We start from the raw sequence: 26,364 nt of genomic DNA on the forward strand, positions 1-26,364 counted from the left end.
TGCTGGGTTGGTACAACTGGTGAGCTGTTGGGGAATTGTTGGGTTTTTGGGGTAGTGTTGGGGGAGGTTTGCAGGTATTGCTGGGTTGGTACAACTGGTGAGCTGTTGGGGAATTGTTGGGTTTTTGGGGTAGTGTTGGGGGAGGTTTGCAGGTATTGCTGGGTTGGTGAAGTATCACCATGAGATAGGGTTGAAGGGCTCGGTGAAACATTGCAGTGTTGCTGCATTGGAAAAGTTGATGGACTATGGGGGGACTGCTGACTTTGGGAGACTGGAACTGAGCCAACGGCACTCTTGACTTTTGGACTTTTCACCACTTGTACGTAATTGGCCGGAAAGATTCCTTGTCGGTTGGTGCCTGTTATTCTTCCTTCGAACCAATTGTCATCGACTCTTCGTATCAATGAGATTGTTTCACCCTGATACACAAACAAACAATCAGCTGAGGGGTTCTGGACTGGGGTGAAATATCGCCTGACTCCAACCCAAACTCCTCTGATTTGCTGCACACTTCCTCATCCACACTTCTGTGACCTCCAGAGCTGACTGTGAAGTGGATGGTCTCATGCATCCTAACCTCAGTAAACCTTATCTCATCCAGAACTGTACTGTCCTGAATTTGATCACCTGGAGAGGCTCTCTGTTAAGCAATCCCTCCATTTCAAAATTCTCATTCTTGTTTTCACACCTTTCAATATCTCTGGAATTTCCTTTACGTCTACAACTTTCAAAAGTCTCTATGCTTTATTAAGTGTGGCCTTTTACACATTCTCAGTTTCCATCATTCTATCCTTGGCACCATGTTTTCAGCTGCCTGGATCCTAAGCTCCGGAATTTCTTCCCTCAGCCTCTTTGCACCTCTAAATCTCACTTTGCCTTTAATATATTCCTTAAAGTTGAAACTTTATTGCTGGAACAGCACAGCAGGTCAGGCAGCATCCAGGGAACAGGAGATTCGACGAACACTTGCGCCCACACCTCCCCCCTCACTTCTCTCCAAGGCCCCAAAGGAAACTTCCATATCCGCCACAGATTCACCTGCACCTCCACCCACATCATCTACTGCATCCGCTGCAGCCGGTGTGGCCTCCTCTATATTGGGGAGACAGGCCGCCTACTTGCGGAGCGATTCAGAGAGCACCTCTGGGCCACCCGGACGAACCAACCCAACCAACCTGTAGCACAGCATTTCAACTCCCCCTCCCACTCCACCGAGGATATGCAGGTCATTGGACTCATCCACCGCCAAACCACAACAACCCGACGGTCGGAGGAGGAGCGTCTTATCTTCCGACTGGGAACCCTCCAACCGCAGGGGATGAACTTGGACTTCACCAGTTTCTTCATCCCCCCTCCCCCCACCTTGTCTCAGCCGGATCCCTCCAGCCCGGCACCGCCTTCCTGACCTGCAGTCTTCTTCTTGACCTCTCCGCCTCCATCCTACTCCGACCTATCACCCTCACCTTGACCTCTTTCCACCTATCACATTTCCAACGCCCCTCCTCCAAGTCCCTCCTCCCTACCTTTTATCTTCTCCTGCTGAACACTCTCTGCTCATTCCTGAAGAAGGGCCTGTGCCCGAAACGTCGAATCTCTGTTCCATGGATGCTGCCTGACCTGCTGTGCTGTTCCAGCAATAAAGTTTCAACTTTGATCTCCAGCATCTGCAGACCTCACTTTCTCCTCGAATATATTCCTTAAAACCAACCAGTTCAATTAAACTGTTACACATCTGTCTCAACACCTGCTGATGTGACTTGGTAACAAAACCTTTCCTCGATAACTGCTCCTGGGAAGTGCCTTCGGTAGTTTTACAAAATTAAAGGTGCAATATACATTTGCTGTCATAACTGTTGATCATTCTACAAGATGCTGCGATTACTCACATCCAGGAACATGGACATCCTCAAACCAGAATTAACTTCTATCTTCAGAAACCAGGATTATCTGTTTGATACCTTTAAATTTATGAAAAGAGCTGAAAGGATAGATGTGGAGAAGATGTTTTCACTTGTAGAGAGAAGGAGACTCAGGACAGAAATAGAAGTCAGAAAACAATCTAATGGGGGAATAGAATCGGATGTAGGAGATTAAATGTACTCTTATGGAGCAGAGACACCAGGAGGGATTGCTTGGGCTGAATATGCTGTCCATATTCATGATATCTGGATAAGGCAAGCATTCTGCTAACACTCTTTTAAATTGCTGACACCACCTCAACCATGATTCCTGCACATGGATCACTCTCTCATTTTGGTCACTGCCCAGGCTCAAACTGCAGTTGGCAACTCAACTTTCTGCACTTGTCTAACTTTCCACTCACCCAAGTTTCTCACTGAGCTCTGCACATCTGCATCAATTCCTTTCCACTGCAGCACTCATAGGGCACTCAGAATTTTCTCCTTGTCCTTGGCTCACTCCCACTCTGAACAAGGCTCACTGTCTGTGGCGGCCTTCTGTCTCCTAAAGTGATGGTTTCCCTGTGATAGTCAGCTTTGTGTTTGGCTCACATTAGCACAGAAATCTCTGGGATATTTGCTGCAGAAGATGACAGTGGGTGTGACTCACAAGCTCTGTTTCTCAGGGCCCTCTTCTCAGCCAGCTGAGCTTTCTGCTTCTGTTCACCTTTCCACCATCTCCCAGTTGGCAGTGTTAATGTCCTTGCTTGCAGGTGTCCTCGATCCAGAGATATGGGTGCCAGGATGGTGTGGCCCAATGGTCAGCTCACTATGTGGAAGATCATTGAGTGTACAGCTCGCCTTCATTCAATGAATGTGGCCCAGCCAATACAGACTTGTTGGCTTCGCAATGAGTTGGTAAGCTTGTCTGACCAAGACATGCCAGAGATATCTGAGACAGAGAAGGTGGAAATAGCTCAGCCTTTTCGCCTACCTAACATATGGTTCTCAGGCCTCACTATGTAGAAGAGCTTGCAGAGGTTAGGGTTTGGTCCACTCACAGTGTGATGTTCTTGATCAAGATGCTGTTGGTACACACTCTGTTACTCAGTTCAGATACAGCACTGCAGCTTTTGTGTTGCCTGTGTTGATTTCAGCATCAAGTGATAGATGAGTGAGACCTGCAACGCCGAAGTCGATGAAGTCATACTCAGTGTTGATAAATGGCAGGGTAGCAACATCCTGGATGATGGCATTGTCTTCCTGATGTTGATGGTTAAAATAGACCATTTCCATGTAAGAGAGTTTGTGTGTTTGCGCTGAAAATGTTCCTCAGTGCAAAATGTTCATGTGGGATCAGTGGCATTAAGCAGCTCTCAGATAAGAATTTGGTGTACTTTTGCCTTGGATCTCAGGCAAGCACAGCTTTCTGTCAGTTCTGTATCATTAAGGAGACATTCTCTGTTGATGAGCTGAAGGCCTGTGACAGCAGCAAAGAGAATAATATGCTGAGGAAAGTGTTCTGATGTTGTCCGAATATGAGCTGGCCTTATCCACCATACTGTTATCAGTCGAGGAGGTCACAGTGAGGTGTTTAACAGGCAGCAAATATTTTCCAGCTATTCACATGTTTGCATGCCTTCGTGAGATTGATGAAGGCATTATCTCCTTTGTTCAGAGCTTTTCTTTTGCAGCTGTAGGACTGAGATGATCACAACAATTGTAGATCATACCATTACTTAGGATGAGGGTTGGATATGTCTTACCAGGACCTGCAGTCTGACAAGGGTAATTTGATCAACTACTTTTCCCGTGATGTGCAGCAGGAGGGAGAGATGTTGATAGCTGTTGCAATTGGCTGCAGCCACCCTTGTTCTTGGGCAGGATCACAATCTTTTCATCACACATTTCTTACCGCACTGGCCTCTACTTCTTGTAGAGGCTGGGAAGTTAGTGCAGATGCTGCAGGATTGCTGGTTTCCCCTGATTGAGAAGCTCTGATGGTGCAGCATCAGCTGCTCTACCGTAGCTTTGATATCCATCGTGACAAGCAGGCTCTCTATGATGTCTGGAGCTTCCTCCGTGACAGTTTTCTCCCCACAGTATAACAAAGGTACTGTTGGAGTCCAAACGAGAGTCCCTGTACAGACTGGGTCAGTAAGACAATACAGTCACTGGGAATATTGTCAAAAATCTGGTGAATTGCAGGGAATGCACAACTGCTCCAACACTCACTGAACCTGAAACTGCTCGATTGTAACTTCCTGCTGCCTGAACCAGTTCACAATCCCTGTGCAAATCTCCACATTCCCACAAGATGGCGCTGACACTCAGGCCGGGGAGCCTAGAGTGAAGGAGAGAGTGAAAGTGTGAGGCAGAGACAGAGAGACAGAGACAGCGAAAGAAATATTATATCAGAATTTGAGCATGATACAGCGTGAGAGGAGGACATTCATCGATTCATGCCTGTGCAAGCTCTGCTGTCTGTCCCCTGACCCATTTTCCTATGAACACTGATTTTGCACCCTCATTTGAAGGTTGTCATGTTCCAAATAATCTGGATTTACTTTTGTTAAATTAAAACTTTACAGACACACACCTTGCGAAAAGAGAGCTCCACACTTAAATTTCCCTTGAAGTTAAATATGGCAACAGCTTCTCCATACTCCAGGATTTGGATGGGTGGGTTCTTGATTGGTGTTGGTCTCTCAGTGTCAGGAATAAACTGAAATAGGAAAGCAAGAGATGAAATATCAGTCAGTTCACAGTAGAGAATCGAGTCAACATGGGGAAAAGGCGGGAGATTGGCAGTCACTAATGCTGTAACGATTCTGTGAGCCCACTGAGGCTGGGATTGCAGTGAAATGTCACAGACCCCTCGTCGCCTGATACTGCTCTGTTAGGGGAGGCAATGTCCTAATTGTATTATCACTAGAATATTGTTGAGGGCAGCACGGTGGCCCAGTGGCACTGCTGCCTCACAGCGCCAGGGACCCAGGTTCAATTCCAGCCTCAAGTAACTGTCTGTGTGGAGTTTGCACGTTCTCCCCATGTCTGTGTGGGTTTCTCTGTCCTTCGAGCAACGAACCAGTGATTTAGTGCATTTTGCAGTCCTCCCAGAAATGGGTGAGTTTTTATCCTTGTGTGAGAGAGGAAAATCATACCAGAACATATTACCTCAACATAAGATGTTGGGAAGATCCCGAGCCTCCCATAGTGCTCCCCTTTCAGCCAGTTCTGGTCGAGCACTTTATGGATGTAAACAACGTCTCCCTTCTGAAGAGTAAGTTCCCTGGAGAGCCAACCATATAAATCATATCAAAGCAATGGTCAAAGGTTGTAGGATGCCCATAATTCAAAGAGAAATGACTGCAACACAAGACACCAAGCAGCCAATGTCCAGTTCTATCATCGAAGACAAAAAAGGTTTCTTGGAGCAGCTGCCCAAGGGCATGACAGCAACATCTGTAGAGAGTGGGATTTTCAGAAAGAGAGAACAAACTTACTCAGGCACTTAACTCCCACTCTTCTGAATCCTAACAATTTATCCACATTGGATACAGTTGGATAGACCTCATGTGCCTTCCCAGTAACTGATTGAGTCCTCAGTTACAGACTGGCTAGCAGAATCTATTCAACCACAAGGGTTTCCAGAATTCAATCACTGAATCCACATATGAGAAAGTGAGGGAGTCACTGGCTACTGAAATTCCCCCTACTCTGACTCACGGGACCAAAACCAGCTTTAATATTGGTTTGTGCCAACTGGGCACAGCCTCTTCTGCAGATGGACTAGTTCCAGCTTTCACTGGGTCTCAGGCCCACCTGACTTTATCATGTTCAGTCATATCTCAATCTCACTGGTTCTGGCACACTCAACTTACTTTGCAGATTCAGCCTGGAAGTCAAACTTGGCCCGTGCTGCCTTCATCTGTGAAGATAATAAGAAGGGTTAGGAGGAGAGAAGAGTCTGTGGGGGTTAAGCTCCCAGCCTGGTTCCCAATAGAAACAAACTGATTCAATTCAGTTTTTTCTGTTCTTTATTCTTTATAGGATTCGTGTTTCATTGCCTAGGGCAGCGTTTATTGTCCACCTGTAATTGTCCAGAGGCCAGTTAAGACACATTGCCGTGAGTCTGGAGTCATGTGCAGGACAGGCAAGGGTAAGGATGCCTGATTTCCTTCCCTTCAGGACAGTGGTGAACCAGATAAGTTCTCTGACAATTGACAAAGCTCCAGTGGTGGTCACCATTAGCCAGATTTTCAATTCCAAATGTATTCACTGAATTCACATTCAAACAGACACAGAATAAAATTTGCTCTAGCCTTTTATACTGACTGTAAATCTCCCTATACGTGCATTGTCCCCATCAACGAATCTCACGAGAGGTAGAACGTATAGCTTCCTTTACTTTATTAAACTGAATGTGAAGTTCTCTCTGCTCTTTTAAAGATCCCTGAACAGTGGCCGCAGCTAACATGTCCACAACAGGGTTAGATCCAGAACAAAGCTCCCTCTTCATTCTTCTGATCTTTCAGAGTACTTGGGATTTTTTTAACCATCTGAGAATTGATGATCCGAAGAGCAAGATTGTAGACAGGGCAGCACTCTCTCGGTCTTGTCCTAATGTCGAGTGGCAATCTGGCTTTTAGGCTGAAGGCTGTGCAGTGGTATAGGAATAGTCTGATTTGGAAATACTGTCTTCTGCTGCCAGTTTGTTTCCTGTGTGTGACCTTCCATACTTATGGAAGGCTGCACACCTGTTCAGTTCACAGGGAATATTGTTTGTTTGTTGTATTTCCCCAAAGAGCACTGGGGAAAGTTTCATGGCTATTCAACCGACCACCGTGACACAGGACCATAATTCACCTTCCTGACTGGCTGCGCCTGGAGCTAAAAATTGTTTGCGCCTCATTATTCTCTCTCATGACTACTCTCTGAGCGATGAGATTTGAGGACTATGTTTGGGATTAAATAACACGAAATACTGCACTGAGTGACCTTCAACCTGTTGTTGCTACCCAGCCCAGTCTCTGAGCTTACCTTTCGCGTTTCGGAGATGTGTGGCCCATCTGTCAGGTTGTCTTGTCTCCCATCAGGACTGTTCCCATTATTCACACAGCTCCGAGGACCTACAAAGAAAGAGAATGGAAAGGCTAGCACTTCCATCGCACCCTTTCACCATCGCAGAATATCCCAAACTGTTTTACAGCCACTGATCAACTTCGTGATGTGGAGCCATGGTTGTCACATCCGAAACAGAGCAAACGCTTTGCTTTATCAGCTGACCTCAGAGATGGCATCTCTGAAAGTGCAGCACTCTGACAGAACGACACAGGGCCTGTCAGTCTGCGCTGTGTACCCTGGGGCCAAATATTTATCCCTCAACAACATTTCATAAAGGAGTTATTTGGTTCTTGTTGTTGTATAATTGGATGGATATGACAAGATTAATCTGAGCTCAGCCACAGCTCTGCTGACTCTGCAGTACAACCACAAACCAAGAGGTGCAGTGTTATGCAGGTTGGGCACACAGCAAATGGAGTCTGGCCTGGTCTCTTCATGGAGATTCACGCGTCTTATTTAGTTCTTGTTAATCATTGTTCATGTCCCAGAGTTAATGTAACCTGTACATAATCACTGTGATGTTATTGTCTAAGACAAGTCTTACAAGACTTGTTTCTAGTCCATCCTTCACCACAGACTGCTTGAAAGCTCCTCACAAGAATAAGTGGACTGATGGCAGCATTCTTCCCCAACTGGCCTTTCTCATCACTACTCGAACACTGGTCCTGCTGCTGTACGTGGGAGCTGGTTGAGGGTAAACCTGCAGCTTTGCTTCCTACATAACCAAGCTTCAAACATGAGTAAACTGGCTGCAAGCTGGTTTGGAACATCTTGACGGTCTGACTGGCGCTAGTGAAATGCAACTCCTTTCTTCTCACCTCCTGAAGATGCTGGGTGATCTCTGGTGCCAGTGTCTCCATGGAGGCTCTGGTTGCCAGGCAACTCGCTGCATTGACCACTGGGTTGGAGATTGACGGACGACTGTTCCCACCTGGGAGGTGTGCTCATTACACTGGAGCAAGAAGAGAAAAGTGTAAAGTGTTATACAGTTCACTCAGGGTAGTAAAACCCAGCCTGGAAACCCTCTCTTCAATCTACACTCAAAGGGGAGTCCCGACTCATGGCAACTGATCAAACATTGACAAGCCGAATAAAACAAAGAACGTTGCTCCAAACTCCACTGACAAATTATTTTCAGAAACTAAAATGACAACAGTCACACCCGATAACAAACAAACAGGAATCAGAGAGTACAAAATGACATAGGGAAAAGTGTGGAAACAGAGGCAGAACAACGTGTCCTTGAAACAGTGTGCTGGAAATATCCAGCAGGTCAGGCAATGTCTGTGCGAGGGAGACAAAGTTAATGATTCCAATTGTATAGGACTCCAACTGCTGAACATTTTGTCCTTGTTCAGGCTGGGCACTATCGTTGTGAATGAGCAAAACGTCCTCGTAAATAAATTCAACATCCACTTACAGTGCAGAGATTAAACTTGTACACAGCCTCCAACTGTGGTCTCGTGGTACCAGGCTTTGCAGAGATTTACAACTTTTTGTCCACTTTGAAAGTCTTGCCTCTGGCTGGAAATCTGTGACCAGACCAGGTCTTTGCCTGGAGGACTGCTCCAAATAAACCCCCAAATCCCTCTGCTCCCACACGGCTCGCAGATTGACAGATAACACCAGCATCAGCTGTCACTAGACTGCATTTATTCTTCAGAGCCCAATATTGTCAGGCCACTCTCGTTTCTAAAGAGCTATTCATTAACAAGACAGAGCCAACCATGCCTGCAAAGCTGTTCTGTATATTAATCACGTTGTCCGACACAGCAACAGCTATCTCCTGCATATTAATGAGTCTCTCCTGCATATTAATAAGTCTGTCTGCATTCCATTGAGTGACCTGCATGTTTCTTACTAAATTATGCACAATTCTTTCTTTCTCCAATTTGATCGGTGAAATTCTTTCTCAGTCTGCCCCTCCCTTTCTCTCTCCCTCCATTGAACACTGTCTGCCTCTCCCACTAATGCTTGTTCAATAACAGTTTGCATTCATCATTGCTTCTCAAATGGGTGGGTAGTAATTCAAAACCAGACCCCACCCAGTCAAATCCAGTTTTACCCAGTGATTCAGAGCCTCTACTAATAGGTGGTAACAGGCATCAAGTGGTGTGGCTAAGCTGATCAAATAGGCCTTCTCTGGAAGAAAAGCTGTCTTTGGGTTACAATGGATGTCTGATGGGAACAAGGATCAGACAGAAAACATGTTTCTTCCAGAAGATGTAAACCACAGGCTCAATTCCATGTTGGTATTGTGTCTTCCTTGCCCTACCTTAATTTCCGACCATATTTGGAATAATCTGATGCCAGTGGAGAAAAGAACCCCATTTGTGTTCAAACCTCATGTCACATCAGGGAGACCCAGTGAGGACAGTCCATTTCTTCCCAGCTCAATCTTGTTGATGCCTAGGCCCTCAATCCAACAAGGTGAACCTCCAATCTGGTTGAGTGAGATTCAGTACAGGCAATCAGGAAGTGACTGTTGTCTTATAATAACCAAGCCACTCAACGGCTGCAGATGTGACACCTGCCCAGATTAAGCCCGTTTGTGACTGCAGCCCCACACCAACATAGTCTAACTGCCCTCTAAAGTGCTCCAACGTAACATAGGATAAGATAAAGCTGATTGAAAGGCCCCCAACAGCACTGTTTCAAGGGACAGGATCATTCAAAGTTTGTGCGATGATTTGTAGCTCGGGTGCTCATTGTTGTGGTTCTGTTTGCCGAGCTGGGAATTTGTGTTGCAGACGTTTCATCCCCTGTCTAGGTGATATCCTCAGTGCTTGGGAGGTTCCTGTGAAGCGCTTCTGTGATGTTTCCTCCGGCATTTATAGTGATTTGTATCTGCCGCTTCCGGTTGTCATTTCCAGCTGTCCGTTGCAGTGGTCAGTCTGAGAGTGGCTGTTGGTTTGTGTGCTGTTATGAGTCCTAGTGGTCGCAGTAGTCTGGATGTCAGTTCAGAAATGTTTTTGATGTATAGTAGTGTAGCTAGTCCTTTGGGTTGTGGCATGACCTCATTCTGTTGTCTTTCCCTTAGGCATCTGTTGATGAAATTGCTGGGGTATCTGTTTTTGGCGAATACATTGTATAGGTGTTCTTCTTCCTCTTTTTGCAGTTCTGGTGTACTGCAGTGTGTTGTGGCCCTTTTGAACAGTGTCTTTTGTGTGTGTTGGGGTAGTTGCTTTCGTAGTTTAGGACTTGGTCTGTGTGTGTGGCTTTCCTGTATACCTTTGTGGTGAATTCTCCGTTCGCTGTTCCCTGTACCATCACATCTAGGAATGGGAGTTGGTTGTCCTTTTCTTCCTCTCGAGTGAATCGGATTCCTGTGAGTGTGGCGTTGATGATCCGGTGTGTGTTCTCTATTTCTGTGTTTTTAATGATTACAAAGATATCATCTACATATCTGACCCAGACATTGGGTTGAATTTGCGGTAAGACTGTTTGTTCTAACCTTTGCATTACTGCTTCTGCTATGAGTCCAGAGATGGGTGAACCCATGGGTGTGCCGTTGATTTGTTCATATATTTGGTTGTTGAATGTGAAGTGTGTTGTGAGGCACAGGACCAGTAGTTTGAGTATGCAGTCTTTGTTGATAGGTTCACCATCCTGTTGTCTGTTCTGTATGTCTAGCAGGTTGGCTATTGTTTCTCTGGTTAGGGTTTCGTCGATAGAGGTGAACAGTGCCATTACATCGAATGAGACCATGGTTTCTTCCTTGTCTATGTGTATATTTCTGATGATGCCCAAGAATTCCTGTGTTGACTGTATAGAGTGTCTGGATCCGCTGATCAGGTGTTTCAGTTTCTGCTGTAGTTCTTTAGCCAGTTTGTGTGATCGTGTCCCTGGTAGTGTTAGTATGGGTCTGAGTGGGATGTTTGGTTTGTGCACTTTAGGTAGTGCATAGAATCTGGGGGTGTTGTTGCTTTCAGGTTTCATTCTCTGTAGGTCAAACCTGGTTATCTGTCCGAATTCCTAGAGGCATGGCACTCATCCACAGATTCAATCAATAAGCAGATCGACCTGGACCCAATATACCGACCACTGCAACGGACAGCTGGAACTGACAACCGGAAGCAGCAGGTACAAATCACTATAAATGCCGGAGGAAACAACATAGAAGCGCTTCACAGGAGGCTCCCAAGCACTGAGGATGTCACCTAGACAGGGGACGAAACATCTGCAACACAAATTCCCAGCTCGGCGAACAGGACAGGATCATGTTATATCACACTTCTGCATTAGATAGTAGTACATATAACATCACACAGATGCTCTTGACAGTGATGTTCAGGTGAAAGAATGAGAAAAGGCCTTCTGTTCTGGCCTTATCGTGGAAGTGCTGAATGATGTTTGAAAACCTGATACAGTTATACAACACAGCAGCAGAAGCTAAGGCTTAGGGTTGGAGTCAAAGAAGTACAACAGGAGTTTTGAATGAAGGTCAGTGAGGTTTCAGAACATGACTCAGAACAAGGTCACGCTACAGTGGGGGAACAGGCTGGAAGGAACTTGCTGTGTTTGCCTCAGCACACAGAGGTTGCTAGTCTGTCTCCTGGATACATAGTGGATGTCCATACTCTGCTCCACCCAGATATAATTCATTGTAAACAACAAATTACTGTAGATGCTGAAATCTGCATTGAAAACAACAAATGCTTGAGATCACAGGATCCATGGAAAGAGAGCAAACTAATGTTTTCAGTCGAGATGACTCTTCATCAGAGCTGAACTCTGTAACCGTAACTCTCACGCCGGGTCACACTGTTGAATATTAACACAGGGTCTTGGCCCGCTGTTGGGGGGACAATGGAGGAAGCTCTTTCTGATGCAATGCCCACTCCTGATAGGTGCAGCTAGTCTGTATTCATTCACTCTCACTGTGCCCTCATGAACAACCAACTGGCAGCTTCCAAAACGGCCACGACAGGAGACCCTGACAAGACTAACTACAGACTTTGAGCTATTTTTAGCTTGACAAACTATCCATTTAGCAACAAGATTAAGTTTGCACTGAACCCCTGCAAAGGTGTCTGCAGAATAATTACTTTGTAAATTAGGAGCTGAGGAGGCAACTTGAATGTTATCTGAACTCTTGTCTGGACATTTTTACAAAACTGTTTGCAATGCTATAGAAATAGCAGCATGAGGAGGCCATTCAGTCCATTAATCCTGCTCTCTCATTCAATATTATCACAGGGCCAGGAGTTGGCCATTCAGTTCTTTGAACCTGTTCCACCATCAACAGGATCCTGCTGATCTGTGGCCTGACTCTGTGTACCTGTCTTTGACCCATATCCCTTAATACCTTTATTCATCTCAGATTTAAAATTAACAAATGATCCAGCATGGGCTGTCATTTATGAAGGAGCTTTCCAAGCGCCTACCGCCCTTTGTGTACAGAACCGTTTCTTCACATCTCTCCTGAACAGTCTGGCCCTCATTCTCAGAATATGCCTCTTCTTCCTAGAATCCCTCACCAATCTTGAAGACTTTGATCAGATTACTCCTTAACTTTCCACATTCGAGAGAAAACAGGTCTAATTTATGTATACTCTCTTCATAATGTAACCCTTGAAGTCCAGGTGTCATTACGATCATAAGACACAGGAACAGAAATGAGGCCACTCGGCCCATTGATAAGTTTCTCAATCCCATTCTCCCGCTTTCTTCAGGTAACCCTTGATCCCCTTGACAATCAAGAACCTATCTATCTCTGTCTAAAATATACAAAATGACTCAGCCTCCACAGCCTTCTGTGGCAGTGAATTCCATAGATTTCCCACTCTCTGGCGAAAGAGGTTTCTGCTCATCTCTGTTCCCTTTACTCTGAGGCCATACCCTCGGTCCGAGTAAACCTATGATGTACTCCCTCCATCGCCAAGAGATGGGGTGTAAAGTGTGGTGCCCAGATCTCCTCACAGCACTCCAAGTCAGGTCTAACCAGGGTTTTTTTTTATTAGATTACTTACAGTGTGGAAACAGGCCTTTCAGCCCAACAAGTCCACACTGACTTTCCGAAGAACAAACCACCTACACCCATTCCCGTACATTTATCCCTTCACTGAACACCATGGGCAATTTAGCCTGCACATTTTTGGACTGTGGGAGGAAACTGGAGCACCCGGGGAAAACCCACGCAGACACTGGGAAAATGGGAGAATGTGCAAACTCCACACAGACAGTTGCCTGAGGCGGGAATTGAACCCAGGTCTCTGGCACTGTGAGGCAGTAGTGCTAACCACTGTGCCACCGTGTCAGCCACTATCAACAGCTTAACTTTCTGCATCCTTGTACTTCAATACTCTCGATATAAAGGCCAGCATTATTTTCCAGAACTGTTCATTGCATTTTGAAGATCAATGCACCTGAACCACCAACAGTCATCGAGGTGGAGTGTCATACAGCATAAAAATAGATTCTTTACTCCAACCAGTCCACACCAACTATGTTTCCAAACCAAATTAGTCCCACTTGCCTACGTCTGGCCCCTTTCTTATTCATGTACTTATCTTTGGATATTCATTACATATAACCTCACACCTCCTGGAAAGCATTCCAATCTATCCGTTACCTGTCCAGAATGGATAATCTCATGCTTTCTGACAATGAAATCCGTCAGCCACAGTTTTGCTCATTCACCCAGTCTATCACTATCTCTTTGTGTTTGTTGGTTTTCTGTATACGCAGCTTTGTAGTTCTCCGTTGTCTGTTCTTTCGACTGTGACGTCCAGGATGCGAGTTTGTTGTCGCTTTCTTCCTCCTTGGTGAACTTTATGCCTGTGAGGGTGTTGGTGATGTATACAGAAAACTGACAAACACTGACCAAAAACTTAACTACACCAGCAACCATCCCAACACACACAAACGAAGCTGTATCAGAACACTATTCCAACGAGCCACATCACATGGCAGCACAGACGAATTTCAGAAAACAGAGAGAACCAACTATACAATGTATTCAAGAAGAACGGATACTCAAAAAATACGGTCCGCAGATTCCTCAAGAACAAACCACGACAAGCAGACCAAACACAGCCAGAAACCCTAACCACCTTACCATACATCAAAGAAGTTTCAGAAATGACAGCCAGACTACTAAGACCCCTTGGAATCCTAGTAGCACACAAACCCACCAACACTTTCAAACAAAAACTGACAAACTTAAAAGACCCAGTACATCCCATGGACAAAACCAACGTCGTCTACAAAATTCCATGCAAGGACTGCCAGAAACACTATGTAGGACAAACAGGAAGAAAGTTAGCCACCAGGATACACAAACACCAGCTAGCCACAAAAAGATACGACCCTCTCTCCCTCGTAGCCCTACACACGGAGGAAAAAGAACACCATTTCGACTGGGGCAACACATCTATCCTGGGACAGGCTAAGCAAAGACATGCCAGAGAATTCCTAGAGGCCTGGCACTCCAACCACAACGCCATAAACAAACACATAGATCTAGATACCATCTATCAACCTCTTAGAAAAGGAACAGGAAATGACATCACCACAAATCCCAGGAACCCCATCCAGGAGAAAGATATAATTAGAAAGCAGGAGACAACAGCTTCGCTTCACTTGGAGGTCGCCACTGATGATGTTATTTAGCCAGGTAATGAAATGTCTGGATATCAAACCTACAGCTCAGCGAGCAAACTTACACCCTAAATATTCATATATCCCACACACCCTCACTGTAACACATTCATATACCCCACACCCCCTCATTTTAACACTCTGAAATACCCCACACCCCTTACTGTGACACACTGATATACCCCACACCCTTCACTGTAACACATTCATATATCCCACACCCTCACTGTAACAGACTCATATATCCCACACTCTTCACTGTTACATTCTGAAATACCCCACACCCCTCACTGTAACACACTCATATACCCTACACCTCCTACTGCAAACACACTCATATATCCCACACCTCTCATTGTAACATACTGATATACCCCACACACACATATATTCCACACCTATCACTGTAACACTCTGATATATCCCACACCCTTCACTGTAACACACTGATATATCCCACACCCCTCAATCTAACACTTAGTCATACACTCAAGTTAAAGCAGATACGTAGTGTCACACAGTCTTTCTGTTGACCTGTTTTAGAACAACGTGTACTGTGGTTTCTGGTAAACCTAGTAGGCACTTTAATCTCAGGAAGTGGCTGGAAGAATTCCACCCGAAATACTGTCAATTACCAGTGATCCCCAGGTGTCGACTGACCTTATTTCCGTACCTACCCTGCCTTTCTGTGTCCACAGCTAACCAGTTCACACTCACCTGACACTAGCAGGCTGCCCTTGAAACTGCCGTCTTCCCGAGCTTTCCTGAAAGAAAGCAGACGGAGAAGTGTTGAAAGACCAAAGTCCGGAACTCAGAAGGAGACAGAGTGGAATGATCGGAATGGGGAATTCTTGGAAGCTGTCAGTTACTAACAGTTAGTCAACAAGTCAACACTGGGTCCTAAACTCCACCTGATATCATCCTTGGGTAGAAAAGCTGCCAGCAAATCAAACAATGTGTCTATATCTCACCCCGTCTGTCACTGTCCCTGTCACTGTCCTAGGAGGTTTGACGGGGGTGAGCAATACCTTGCCACTGAAGTAAGTGAGGATAGTTGTACAGCTGTTGTGTGGAATAGAGGGACAGGAATCTTTTGGCAGAGATGGTGTGAGGGCTCCGAATGCTGAGGGGACAGGGGGAAATTGAACAGGCATTTTGCCCAATTCACTGAAGGAATAAAACTGTTTTTATGAGGCACTTACAAAGTGATAGAGATTCTCATCAAACCTCTGAAGGTGCTTCACGGGAACAATACCAGGCAAGAATTGATAGTGAGGCAGAGAGATAGGGCAGGTGACCATGGTTCAAGATGTGTAGGTTTTCTGCTGTGCCTGAAGGAGAGGAGAGGAGAAGAAAGAGAGGCTGGAGAGGTCAGGAAGTAGTTCCAAAGGTGAGGCTCCAGGCTGAAGGCATACTGTTGTCTCAGGGAGTAAGGGTCTGAAAGGATTAATACTGAGGAGTGTCTTACACCTCACCCAGCTTGGTGGAATTGACTTAAGGGCAAAACAGCTTCTGCTTTGGAAGGAGTGAGAGGGAACAGCTCTGTACCAATGCCTATCATGTCAACGTAACTGCTGCTAGGAGGAATGAGTAGCCTCTTATTAACCACAAGAACCTGTTCTCATGAGAAAAGGTGCAGAAGAAATTTTACAAGGATGTTGCTGAGCCTGGAAGGTCTGAGTGAAAAGGAGAGGCTGGCTGGACTGGGGAATTTTTTTGTGAACTTCAGAAGCTGAGGGGTGACCTTGCAGAGGTTTATAAAATCAGGAGGAGCATAGATAAGGAGAACATCCATAATCTTTTTCCAAGGGTATGTGAGTCCAAAACCAGAGATATAGGTTTGAAGTGAGAGAGGCGAGATTTAAAAGGAACATGAGGGGCAATTTTTTCACACACAGGACAGTGCCTGTGCAGAATGAGCTGCCAGAGGAAGTGGTAAAGATGGGTACAATTAGAATATTTAAAATACATTTGGACAGGTACACGGATAAGTAAAGTTTAGAGGGATATGAACCAAATACAGGCAAGTGGGACAAGTTCAGTTTAGTATGCCTGGTCAGCATGGTCGAGTTGTACTGAAGGGTCTGTTTCCATGTTCTATGGCCTCACTGGAGCACAATGCATCAAGCAGGCCAGAGAGATTTGATGCAGAGAAAGAGCCTGCCCCCATGGTGAGGGATAGATCTGCTATAACTGCACATACAATACGTGTGTTAATCTCCATAAATCTATCATGGATGGAATGATTTACGTCAGGGAAGCATCGATTTGAGGAGTTCTGAGATCACAATAGAGTTCTGGATTTAGAACATCGGAAGCGATGCAGTGACTTGAAAATTGGCATGAAAATGTTGCTGCACGGCAGACAGCCTGTGACAGTCAGTGAGTTGAGAGAGTGAGGGCTGACCAGTTGTCAGTGTGAGTTGGGGTCCTGACTGGACGGTTCAGTATGAGCTGAAGTTTCTGCAGGGACAATGACCAGATGCCAGCGAGGAGTGTTTTGTGAGACAGAAAATGGATGAGCTGAAATCATGTTCAGGACCCAGTGCCAAGTTACTTGTTGTCTCAGGGATGTATGAGCAGGGAGATCTGTACCTGGCACTTCCCGCCTCTCTTTGCCAGCCGCAGCTTTAGGTTCTGTAGATCAGAATCCAACTCAGCTTCCAACTGGCTTAGCTCTTTCTCGAGTGAAGTCTGTAACAAATAAACAATAATCATTCCCTGACACAAAGCCACAATGTACCTTCAGTGCACAGACAGTCCTGTCTCTTTGCAACCCTTCTGCCTCTCCATTAATTGGCTTTACATCTGGGACTGGATTTCCCTCACTCTTGCTGAGATCTCCCCAGCCATCTCTCTCCATTTATCATTCTCATTTGTTTTGCTGGAAAAATAGTCACTCTCTATTCAGCCCCTTCATCCAAATCGGTGAGTTTGATTGTAGAAGGTTGAGGTCTCTTCACTGATCCCTGTGGCACTCTAACAGTTCAGGTTTGCCAACCCAAACATGATCCATTCACCTTAGATCTCAGTTTCCCTCTTGTGAACTGATCTTCTATCTAACAAGATATGTCATCCATTTCATCATGAGCTGTTAGTTTGTGTAGAAACCTCTGACAGGGCATTTCTCTACCTCTATCTCACTCTGAAGGAGAAAGTGAGGATTGCAGATGCTGTAGATCAGAGTCAAAATGTGTGGTGCTGGAAAGCCTCAGCCAGTCAGGCAGCATCCGAGGAGCAGGAGAGTCGGCTTTCTGAGCATAAGCTCCCATTCCTAATGAAAACTCTCCTGCTCCTCGGATGCTTCCTGACTGTCTGAGGCTTTCCAGCACCACACATTTTGACTCTATCTTGCTCCATCTTCCTGACCCTCTCATTTTATCTCTTTCATGCAAGTTGTTCCTTTCTTTCTCTACTTGCTTTTCTTTTTTGTAACTCAATCTGTACCACCATTTGTCTTTAACTCTTGCTCTATCTCTCCCTTCATATCTCTGTGCCATTTTCTATCTGTTAAGAGAATATTCTGACTCCTGCTGCAGTATGTGGGTTTGGATTTCAAGACTTCTTCTTTACCAACTTGTCCCTTCACTCTTTCTGGACAACTTTCAATGTGGGACAGAGAGGGTCAGACGTGACAAAGCAAGACCCAGGCACCAGTCACCTGATTCAAACCTTCGTTTGAGAATACAGCCATGAGCTGAGGGAGTCCCTTACCTCGATGGAGTTTGAGAGTCTCCTGGTTGAAGAATTCAGAGCAGATAATTCAGCCTAAAATATTGGAAATGGAGCACCATCAATGCAGGCAACAGCAAATACTGAGTGAACTCTCCCCTGCCCCAACATACGGTGACTCCCTTGATGCTAATCCAGAGCTCTCACACCGTCACTCAGTAACTCCTCGACCGGCCCCTCACAGCGCCCTGTGTTACTGACGGTATCCCCACTTAATCCCATTCCCTCACACTGTCACTCAGTAACCAGCTTGAAGAATCGTGTATAATTTGCAAAGAGCCACAACTTCTTGAACTCACAATGCTGATCTGAAGTTTCCAGTGGTCAGATCATCTCAGGTTAGGCAAAATATTTTGATTATTTGATCTGAGACAAACTGACCCAGATAAAAGGTTAACTTATGTCAGAGGCTTCCAGTTTTCACAAACACAGTCTGAAGTTCTGCAGAGTGAAAGAGCTGAGTTCACAGTCTGACACTGATCCTGTGTCCCTCTCCCAAGAGATAGGCACAGCCAAACAACATTGAGATAACAATTCCCACCAAACAACAGTGAGAGACAGAGGGAGATACAGAGACATAATCAAAGACAAAAAGAGAGACAGTCTAAAAACAGACAGGAAGGAGAGAAAGTAAAAAAAGAAAGTGAGACAACGGATTATGGAGAAAGGTGTGCAATAGGAGGGTCGGGAGATAATGTGGGAGAAAAAGTAGACTTGAGTGAGGAGTACTGAGGTGGAGGGAGAAAAAGGGAAATAGAGAGAGAAAGAGAGTGAGTTACAAAACTGCAGGCAGTTAACGTCTTCCTCAGTGTGGTCTTCTGGCTCATACTCCTGTGAAAGAGAGAGAGAGAGAGAGACAGGGGGAATAGCTAGTGGCAGAGTTAGATAGATAGGTAGATAGAAAGAGAGAGGGGAGATGAGATATGGAGAGGAACAAATAGAGATACACTGTGCCAGAAACAGAGAGGTGGAGCCAAAGAGGGAGGGAGAGTTGAGAACCAGAAAGTGACTGACCTGTTCTTCTGGCCCCTGCACTGTCCAGTCTCCTGGCTCATAGTTGAAGATGCTGTTGTGCTGAGCCTGCAGCCTCAGGCCTTCACTCTCCACTCCTCGGAGTTCCAACTCCTTCCTGCAGATCAGAAAGGAAATGCCAAATCAAGCGTTATGGTTGCTTAGGGAGATGAGAGCCAAGGCTGAGCATTTGTTGGAGAAACTCCACATTTCACAACATGTTGAGACTACAGTCTGTGGCTGAGCTGAACACAAACACATCGCTCACATTCCACAATCACTGTTTCATTGCTCAGTCACATAAAAGAAGGCAACATCTTCCTGCTGCCCTCTCTCTCTCTATTCTCGGCAGTTTCGCCTGCTGCCTGAAAGGGAACCTGGCCTCTTGCTCTCCCCCTCTGGGGTCTCCAGATGGGAAGAGGAGGAGGCCTTTCAGCCCCTCAAACTAGTCAGAGGCAAGCAGCAGAAAGTGGAAAGGGGAAAAGAGAGTGACAATGGGAAGGGAGAATCTGTGAATGGGGGGGGGAGTGCATGAGGGAAGAATGGGAGGCAGAGGAAATAAGGGGAGGAGTGTGAGCAGCGAGGGAGTGAAAGGACAGGGAGAGAGATGCAGTGGAGAGAGTGAGGAGGGGCAATTCTGGGGGGTGTTTGAGCCGTCTGGTCACAGTCTCCATTAGCAGGAGTATTCTGAATCTGGATCAGATTCCTGGATCGGGCTGTGTACTGTGGAAGGAATGCATGCAGCATTCCCTGCTGAGAGAAGGAGCACTCAGCCAGAATGGTTGCACTTAACAGCTGAATTTAACCCCTTCACTGGCTTCCCCACTGTGCATCTGAAAGTGGTAAACACCTCCCACTGTGGCCTCTTCAGGAATATTTATTCCACAACGGGACTATCAGAATGACAGCTGGTGTCATTTGAAAGGAATGAGTGTTTCCTCAAATGGACAGGCATTAACCCTTCTCAGTCCAGAACTCCAGCATCTTGCCTACCAATGACTGAGGGTGAAATCTGGCTGAAGGGCATCAGAATCTGGAATCTCCACGTTTGTCAAATGCTGGAGCTCATCTCTGCATTGGGACTCTCCTGAAACACAAAAGGCTGAAATAAAGATGTTGGAAATACAGCATAACATCTAGGAAACTCCTTACCCGGTGCCACCAGGTAAGACCATAAGAAATAGCAACAGAAGGAGGCCATTCAGCCCCTTAAGCTTGCTCTACCATTCAAATAGGATCATGGCTGATCGAACATTCCTCATATCCATTTTCCTGCCCTTTCCTCATAACGCTCAATTCGCTGACTTAGCAAGAATTGATTTATCTCCACCTTAAATGTACTCAAGGACTCTGCCTCCACAGCTCTGTGGCAAGCAGCTCCAAAGATTCACAAACCTCTGAGAGAAGAAACTCTTTGTTGTCTCAGTCTTACCTCAAAATACCCAAACAGGATTTACTTGTATTTGGAAAGGCAAGGACTGATTAGGGATAGTCAGCATGGCTTTGTGCGTGGGAAATCATGTTTCATGATCGTGATTGAGTTTTTTGAAGAATTAACAAAGAGGATTGATGAGGCCAGAGCAGTAGACGTGATCTATATGGACTTCAGTAAGATGTTCTACAAGGTTCCCCATGGGAGACTGGTTAGCAAGGCTCGTTTTCATGAAATACAGGGAGAACTAGCCATTTGGATACAGAACTGGCTCAAAGGTAGAAGACAGAGGGTGGTGGTGGAGGGTTGTTCTTCAGACTGGAGGCCTGTGACAAGTGGAGTGTCACAAGGATCAGTGCTGGGTTTGCTGCTTTTCGTCATTCATATGTAATGATTTTGATGTAATCATATGACGTCTAATTAGTATATTTGCAGATGACACCAAAATTGAAAGTTCATGGACAGTGAAGAAGATTACCTCAGAGTACAACAGGATCTTGATCAGATGGGCCAATGGGCTGAGGACTGGCAGATAGAATTTAATTTAGATAAATGTGAGGTGCTGCATTTTGGAAAAGCAAATCAGAGCAGCATTTATACATTTAATGGGAAAGACCTGGGGAATGTTGCTGAACAAAGATATCTTGGAGTGCAGGTTCATAGTTTCTTGAAAGTAGAGTTGCAGGTAGGTAGGATAGTGATGATAATGTTTGGTATGCTTTCCTTTATTAGTCAGAACATCGAGTAATGTTTGGTATGCTTTCCTTTATTAGTCAGAACATCGAGTATAGGAGTTGTGTGGTCATGTTGTGGCTGTACAGGACATTGGTTAGGCCGCTTTTGGAATATTGCTTGCAATTCTGGTCTCCTTCCTATCGGAAGGATGTTGTTAAACTTGAAAGGGTTCAGAAAAGGTTGATAAGGATGTTGGAGGATTTGAGCTACAGGGAGAGGCTGAATAGGCTGTGGCTGTTTTCTCTGGAGCGTCAGAGGCTGAGTGGTGACCTTATAGAGATTTATAAAATCATGAGGGGCATAAATAAGATAAATAGACAAAGTCTTTCTCTGGGGTGGGGGAGTCCGGAACTAGAGAGCATAGGTTTAGGGTAAGAGGGGAAAGATATAAAAGAGACCTACGGGGCAACTTTTTCCACACAGAGGGTGGTACGTGTATGGAAGTGGTGGAGGCTGGTACAAAGACAGCATTTAAAAAGCATCTGGATGAGTATATGAATAGGAAGGGTTTAGAGGGATATGGGTCATGTGCTGGCAGATTAGGTTAGGATTGGCAAGGATGGGTTGAACCAAAGGATCTGTTTCTGTGCTGTAGAGCTTTTGCTTTGTTTCACTGAAGAAGTGAGGCTGTCTGATGGTGACTGCAAAAGCTCAGTGACCAGTGAGAACACTGGGCACTGTGCCCCACTCTGGCGAGTCTCAAGGGGAACCATCAGCAACTGCATACCAGTTACATGTTATGGTGATGCCTGTTGATTCAGTATCAGATCACTACCTCAAAGACCTGAAATTCCCTCCCGAACAATACTGTGGCAGTACCTTTGCCACAAAGCCTGCAAGAACACAACTCGCAGCCTCTTTTACAAAGTGCAATAAGAAACTACAACATTCAGTCCATTCAGCCCATGTTGGAGTTTATCCCAATGTTATGGAGGCCAATTCCAGCTGCCCTGGTTTTTCAATGTTCTCAGCTTCATTCAGTTTCTAGCAGTTTATTCTGGGGTGAACAAATCGCTGTGGAATAAATTCTCACCCAGAACAAAGGAAATTGAACATGAGAACTCCACCAGAACTAAAAAGCCACACAAAAATCATGCAACTCATCACACACGAAGTGCACAAACATAGGAACACATGGAGACCATTCAGGCTCTCGTCGCTTCAGCCAGTGTGGCCCCTGTCACCCTGACTCCTCACAAACACAAGGAACAGACCACATAACCTCTTTGTTTCTTGATATCAATCTCCCAAAATGTCTCTCAATGTCAGTCTCGAAGACTGCGCCAAGATTGGTGAGTGGGCAATGGCTGTTCTTGAAGGTAAAAGTTAACGAGGAACTTACCGTTTGATTGGTCTGTTACATCATAGGCATCCAATTCATCATCTGTGAACAGACATTCATCGGATCAATCCGACACTTGATTGTGATTTCAGCAAAATAACACTTTGAAAAGGGAAGACTTATTCCTCCACTTTCACTTGATTCCCCTTTTCCCGGAATCCATTCCCTCCAGAATCCCCTACCCAGGAATCCATGGCTTGAGGAATCCACTCTATCCAGAAATACTGGTCACCAATGAAGAAGACTGAGTAAAATAAAAGCAAATATTACAGACACTTGGAAATTTGAAACAAACAGAGAGTATGCTGGAGAAACTCAGCAGGTTTAACAGCATCTGTGCAGAGAGAAACAGAGTGAATGATTTGAGTCCAGTATGACACTTCTTCAGAAACGAAGGCAAAAATCACATGATACCGGGTTATAGTCCAACAGATTTATTTGAAGGTGCAAGCTTTCGAATAAACCTGTTGGATTATAACCCAGTGTCATGTGATTGTTGACTTTGTCCACCCCAGTGTAACACTGGCATCTCCGCATCACATCTTTTTAAGAAGACACTTCCTTCTGAAGCTCCAGAGTGCATCTCAATGGGCAATTCAAGGTTGAAACTCTCTCCAGCCAAACAAGTAACAAAGCCCAGAGTCTAGAGTCAGGTATTCAATGGAGAAAAAAACCTTTGGGACTTTGCCTTTTCCAGCAGACACTGAGGCCCAGTCGGAGGCATTCTGGCCTCTGAGTTAGAAGGCTGTGAGTTTGAACCCCATTGCAGACCTTGGAAATGTCACACCAGGCTGGAATTCCCAGTGTCAGTGAGGGAGTACTGTGCTGATTGGATGAGCTGTAAGGCAGAACTCCCATTTTCCTTCATGGATGAATGTCACAGATCCCATGGCCAAAACTGGAACCAGGGCACTCTGCCTAACCTTTATTTCTGAACCAAGGTCAGGAAAACAAATGATTGGATCAGTCTTCAGAGCTACTTGCTGTGTGTCATTTCACTGTGAAGCACTTCAGGATGTTCTGAGATAAGGAAGGCTGTTGTCTAAATTGAGTCAATCTTTCAACTTCTGGACGACAGCTGCTCCCCCTGGCCATGTTCTGTGCCCCTTCTCTCATCTTCATCCTCCCCTCCTTACTCACACTCCTTGCCTCTTCACCCTGTCACTCCCAATTCCACCTCCTCCCTCCCTGCTTGGTCAGTTTCTCAGTTACCTGTGGGTCTGCTGTGAATCTGCTGAAACATCATCCTGTACCAATCCTTTGGCTTGTTTACACTCTGTTCAAAACACAAAACACAGCAAGAGTCAGACAGCAAGACCGAGAGAGAGAGAGAGAGAGAATGGGATGCACAGCTCCATCAAACGTGCAGCCTTTCACCCGAGTCCGTATCTCCCACATATCCGAGAATCCCTACAGTGTGGAAACAGGCCCTTCAGCCCAACAAGTCCACACAGACTCTCCGAATAGTAACCCACCCTGTAACATTCTCCTTTCCTATTACTCTACCTTTACCCCCCCTGACTAATGCACCTAACCTACACATCCCTGAACACCATGGGCAATTTAGCATGGCCAATTCACCTAACCTGCACATCTTTGGATTGTGGGAGGAAACTCACACGGACATGGGGAGAATGTGTAAACTCCACACAGACAGTTGCCCGAGGCCAGAATCGAATCTGGGTACCTGGCGCTGTGAGGCAGCAGTGCTAACCACTGAGACACCGTGCCGCCCCATCTTCATTATCTTTACCATATGGAGGGATCTTGGATTTTGTGAAAGACTTACAATCATGATTCACCTTTCATTCAGCATTACTAACAATGTTCAAAGCAAAAACAGGACCATTGTATTTGAATAGAAATCCACTGCAGATCCAAGTGGTTCAGGGTTTGCAGTCAGCAATGGTTGCAGAAATAGTCTTCTGCTCTCTCTCTGTACAGCTGTGAACTCACATAGGAGATTCCTCCAACAATGAATCAGGATAGGTTAGAGTTAAGCCTGAGGGCCTAAAACCCAGATTCTAGGTACTGGGAATGGGCAGACATCTGGAAATCGGGATTGTAAACGTGCCGTAATCCTAGAGTCTGGGATTCGGCACAGGCAGTAACTGGAAATCTGGTAAGTTTGGATTCAGTGTTTTGACTGCATTACTTCACACTGATTGCTGTAGTGAGCTTGTCCTTGACTTGCTGATGTTATCTGCTGAAAGTATGAACATCAATGAGGAAGGCAAAGTCACAGTGAGTCAAGAATATTTGGTCACAAAATTCTCACTCACTGATCTGGAAGCAATAGGCATTCCGACTTCATCCATCGGGCCAGCACCTTCGTACTTTATCCAGATCTTTTCCCGTCGACCTCTGGTTTTATCCTGAGCTGATCCAGCCTCCACTGCAAGAGGGTTTGGAAGAGCAAGCATTGAGCACAATAACTGCACAAACAGGGCAAACTGTACATAAACAGAGAAAAGCTCATTCTCCACATCAAACATTCCCAGAATCAGGGAGACCAGAGGGTTAGATACACAGTCAAGCTTCCTTGACACTGCCCCATCAAATGCTCCAGAGCAGGGACAGCCCAGGCTTAGTTACAGAATAAAGCTGCCTCTACGTTGTCGAAAGCATTAAGTTTTATGTCCTTCCCTTTGACATGTTAAATGATAACTTACCCCTGGCCTGATCGGTGGGTGCGACATCTAAACACGCCAAGTGTCCTTCACTTCCATTCATCTCCGGAACCTGGCAGAGACAGTGGAGGGACACAGTGAGAGAGAAGAGGGGGAGAGAGGTAAAACAGAGGGAAAAGACAGAGAAGAGGGACCAAAGAAGACAGAGGGGAGGAGATGGGAAAAGAGAGAGAATAGACCGGGTGGGAAGGGAGAGGAAACAGCGAATGAAATGCACAGTAGTGAGAACACGAAGAGCCACACAGTGAGACAACAAGATTGACAGAGAGAGAATAGAAGTAAGTGGGAAGGAGAAGGGGGAATGGGGAAGTGAGGATGATACACAAGCAGTAGGAAGTGAAACAAAACGATGTTTGAGAACACGTGAGCCAGACTCAGTGAAGAAGCAACAATGAATGAATACACGATCCTGACTTGTCCATCTATCTCCATACCCACAGGTGATTTGCCAGGACTCTGGTCCCAGCAGGATTCGGGTGGAGCCCATCCTACCGTAACAGTTCCCTCCTTCCCTACTGGTGCCAATGTCCCATAAATTCAAACCCAATACCCCCACACTGATCTTTACCTCTTGCCATGATCACAATGAATAAAAGGTCTGAATGGCTATCTTCTATGTTTCTAATTTTAGTAAAAGCTGAGGACACTGTATACTTTATCAATTGCTCTCTCCTCCTGTCCAATTACCTCTAAGGAATTATGCACCTATACATGCTCTGCTCCTGCAGCTTCTTTAGAGATGCACTCATTACTTTAGACTCTCAGCATTCCTCTTCCCGAAATCAATCACTTCAT

The 26,364-nt window shown here is 45.5% G+C and overlaps 1 protein-coding gene across 2 annotated transcripts in view; it reads right to left on the reverse strand.

Annotated features, from left to right (window-relative positions):
• Window positions 1-26,364, reverse strand: part of sorbs3 (sorbin and SH3 domain containing 3) — a 48,313-nt gene that overhangs the window by 6,956 nt on the left and 14,993 nt on the right. The window contains exons 5-19 of one of the 2 annotated variants that reach the window (XM_043681155.1): window positions 25,552-25,621; window positions 25,162-25,274; window positions 24,092-24,155; window positions 22,880-22,921; window positions 20,364-20,457; window positions 19,374-19,488; window positions 18,342-18,395; window positions 17,223-17,321; window positions 15,345-15,391; window positions 7,844-7,977; window positions 6,942-7,030; window positions 5,783-5,829; window positions 5,076-5,190; window positions 4,498-4,623; window positions 7-419 (exon numbers count right to left, since the gene is read on the reverse strand). In XM_043681155.1, the coding sequence (XP_043537090.1) occupies window positions 7-419; window positions 4,498-4,623; window positions 5,076-5,190; window positions 5,783-5,829; window positions 6,942-7,030; window positions 7,844-7,977; window positions 15,345-15,391; window positions 17,223-17,321; window positions 18,342-18,395; window positions 19,374-19,488; window positions 20,364-20,457; window positions 22,880-22,921; window positions 24,092-24,155; window positions 25,162-25,274; window positions 25,552-25,621 (1,622 nt within the window). The remainder of the gene's footprint in view (window positions 1-6; window positions 420-4,497; window positions 4,624-5,075; window positions 5,191-5,782; window positions 5,830-6,941; window positions 7,031-7,843; window positions 7,978-15,344; window positions 15,392-17,222; window positions 17,322-18,341; window positions 18,396-19,373; window positions 19,489-20,363; window positions 20,458-22,879; window positions 22,922-24,091; window positions 24,156-25,161; window positions 25,275-25,551; window positions 25,622-26,364) is intronic. The other variant, XM_043681156.1, reaches the window with a different exon arrangement.

This window comes from Chiloscyllium plagiosum, chromosome 42, assembly GCF_004010195.1.
Source record: "Chiloscyllium plagiosum isolate BGI_BamShark_2017 chromosome 42, ASM401019v2, whole genome shotgun sequence".
Taxonomy (NCBI): Eukaryota; Metazoa; Chordata; class Chondrichthyes; order Orectolobiformes; family Hemiscylliidae; genus Chiloscyllium; species Chiloscyllium plagiosum.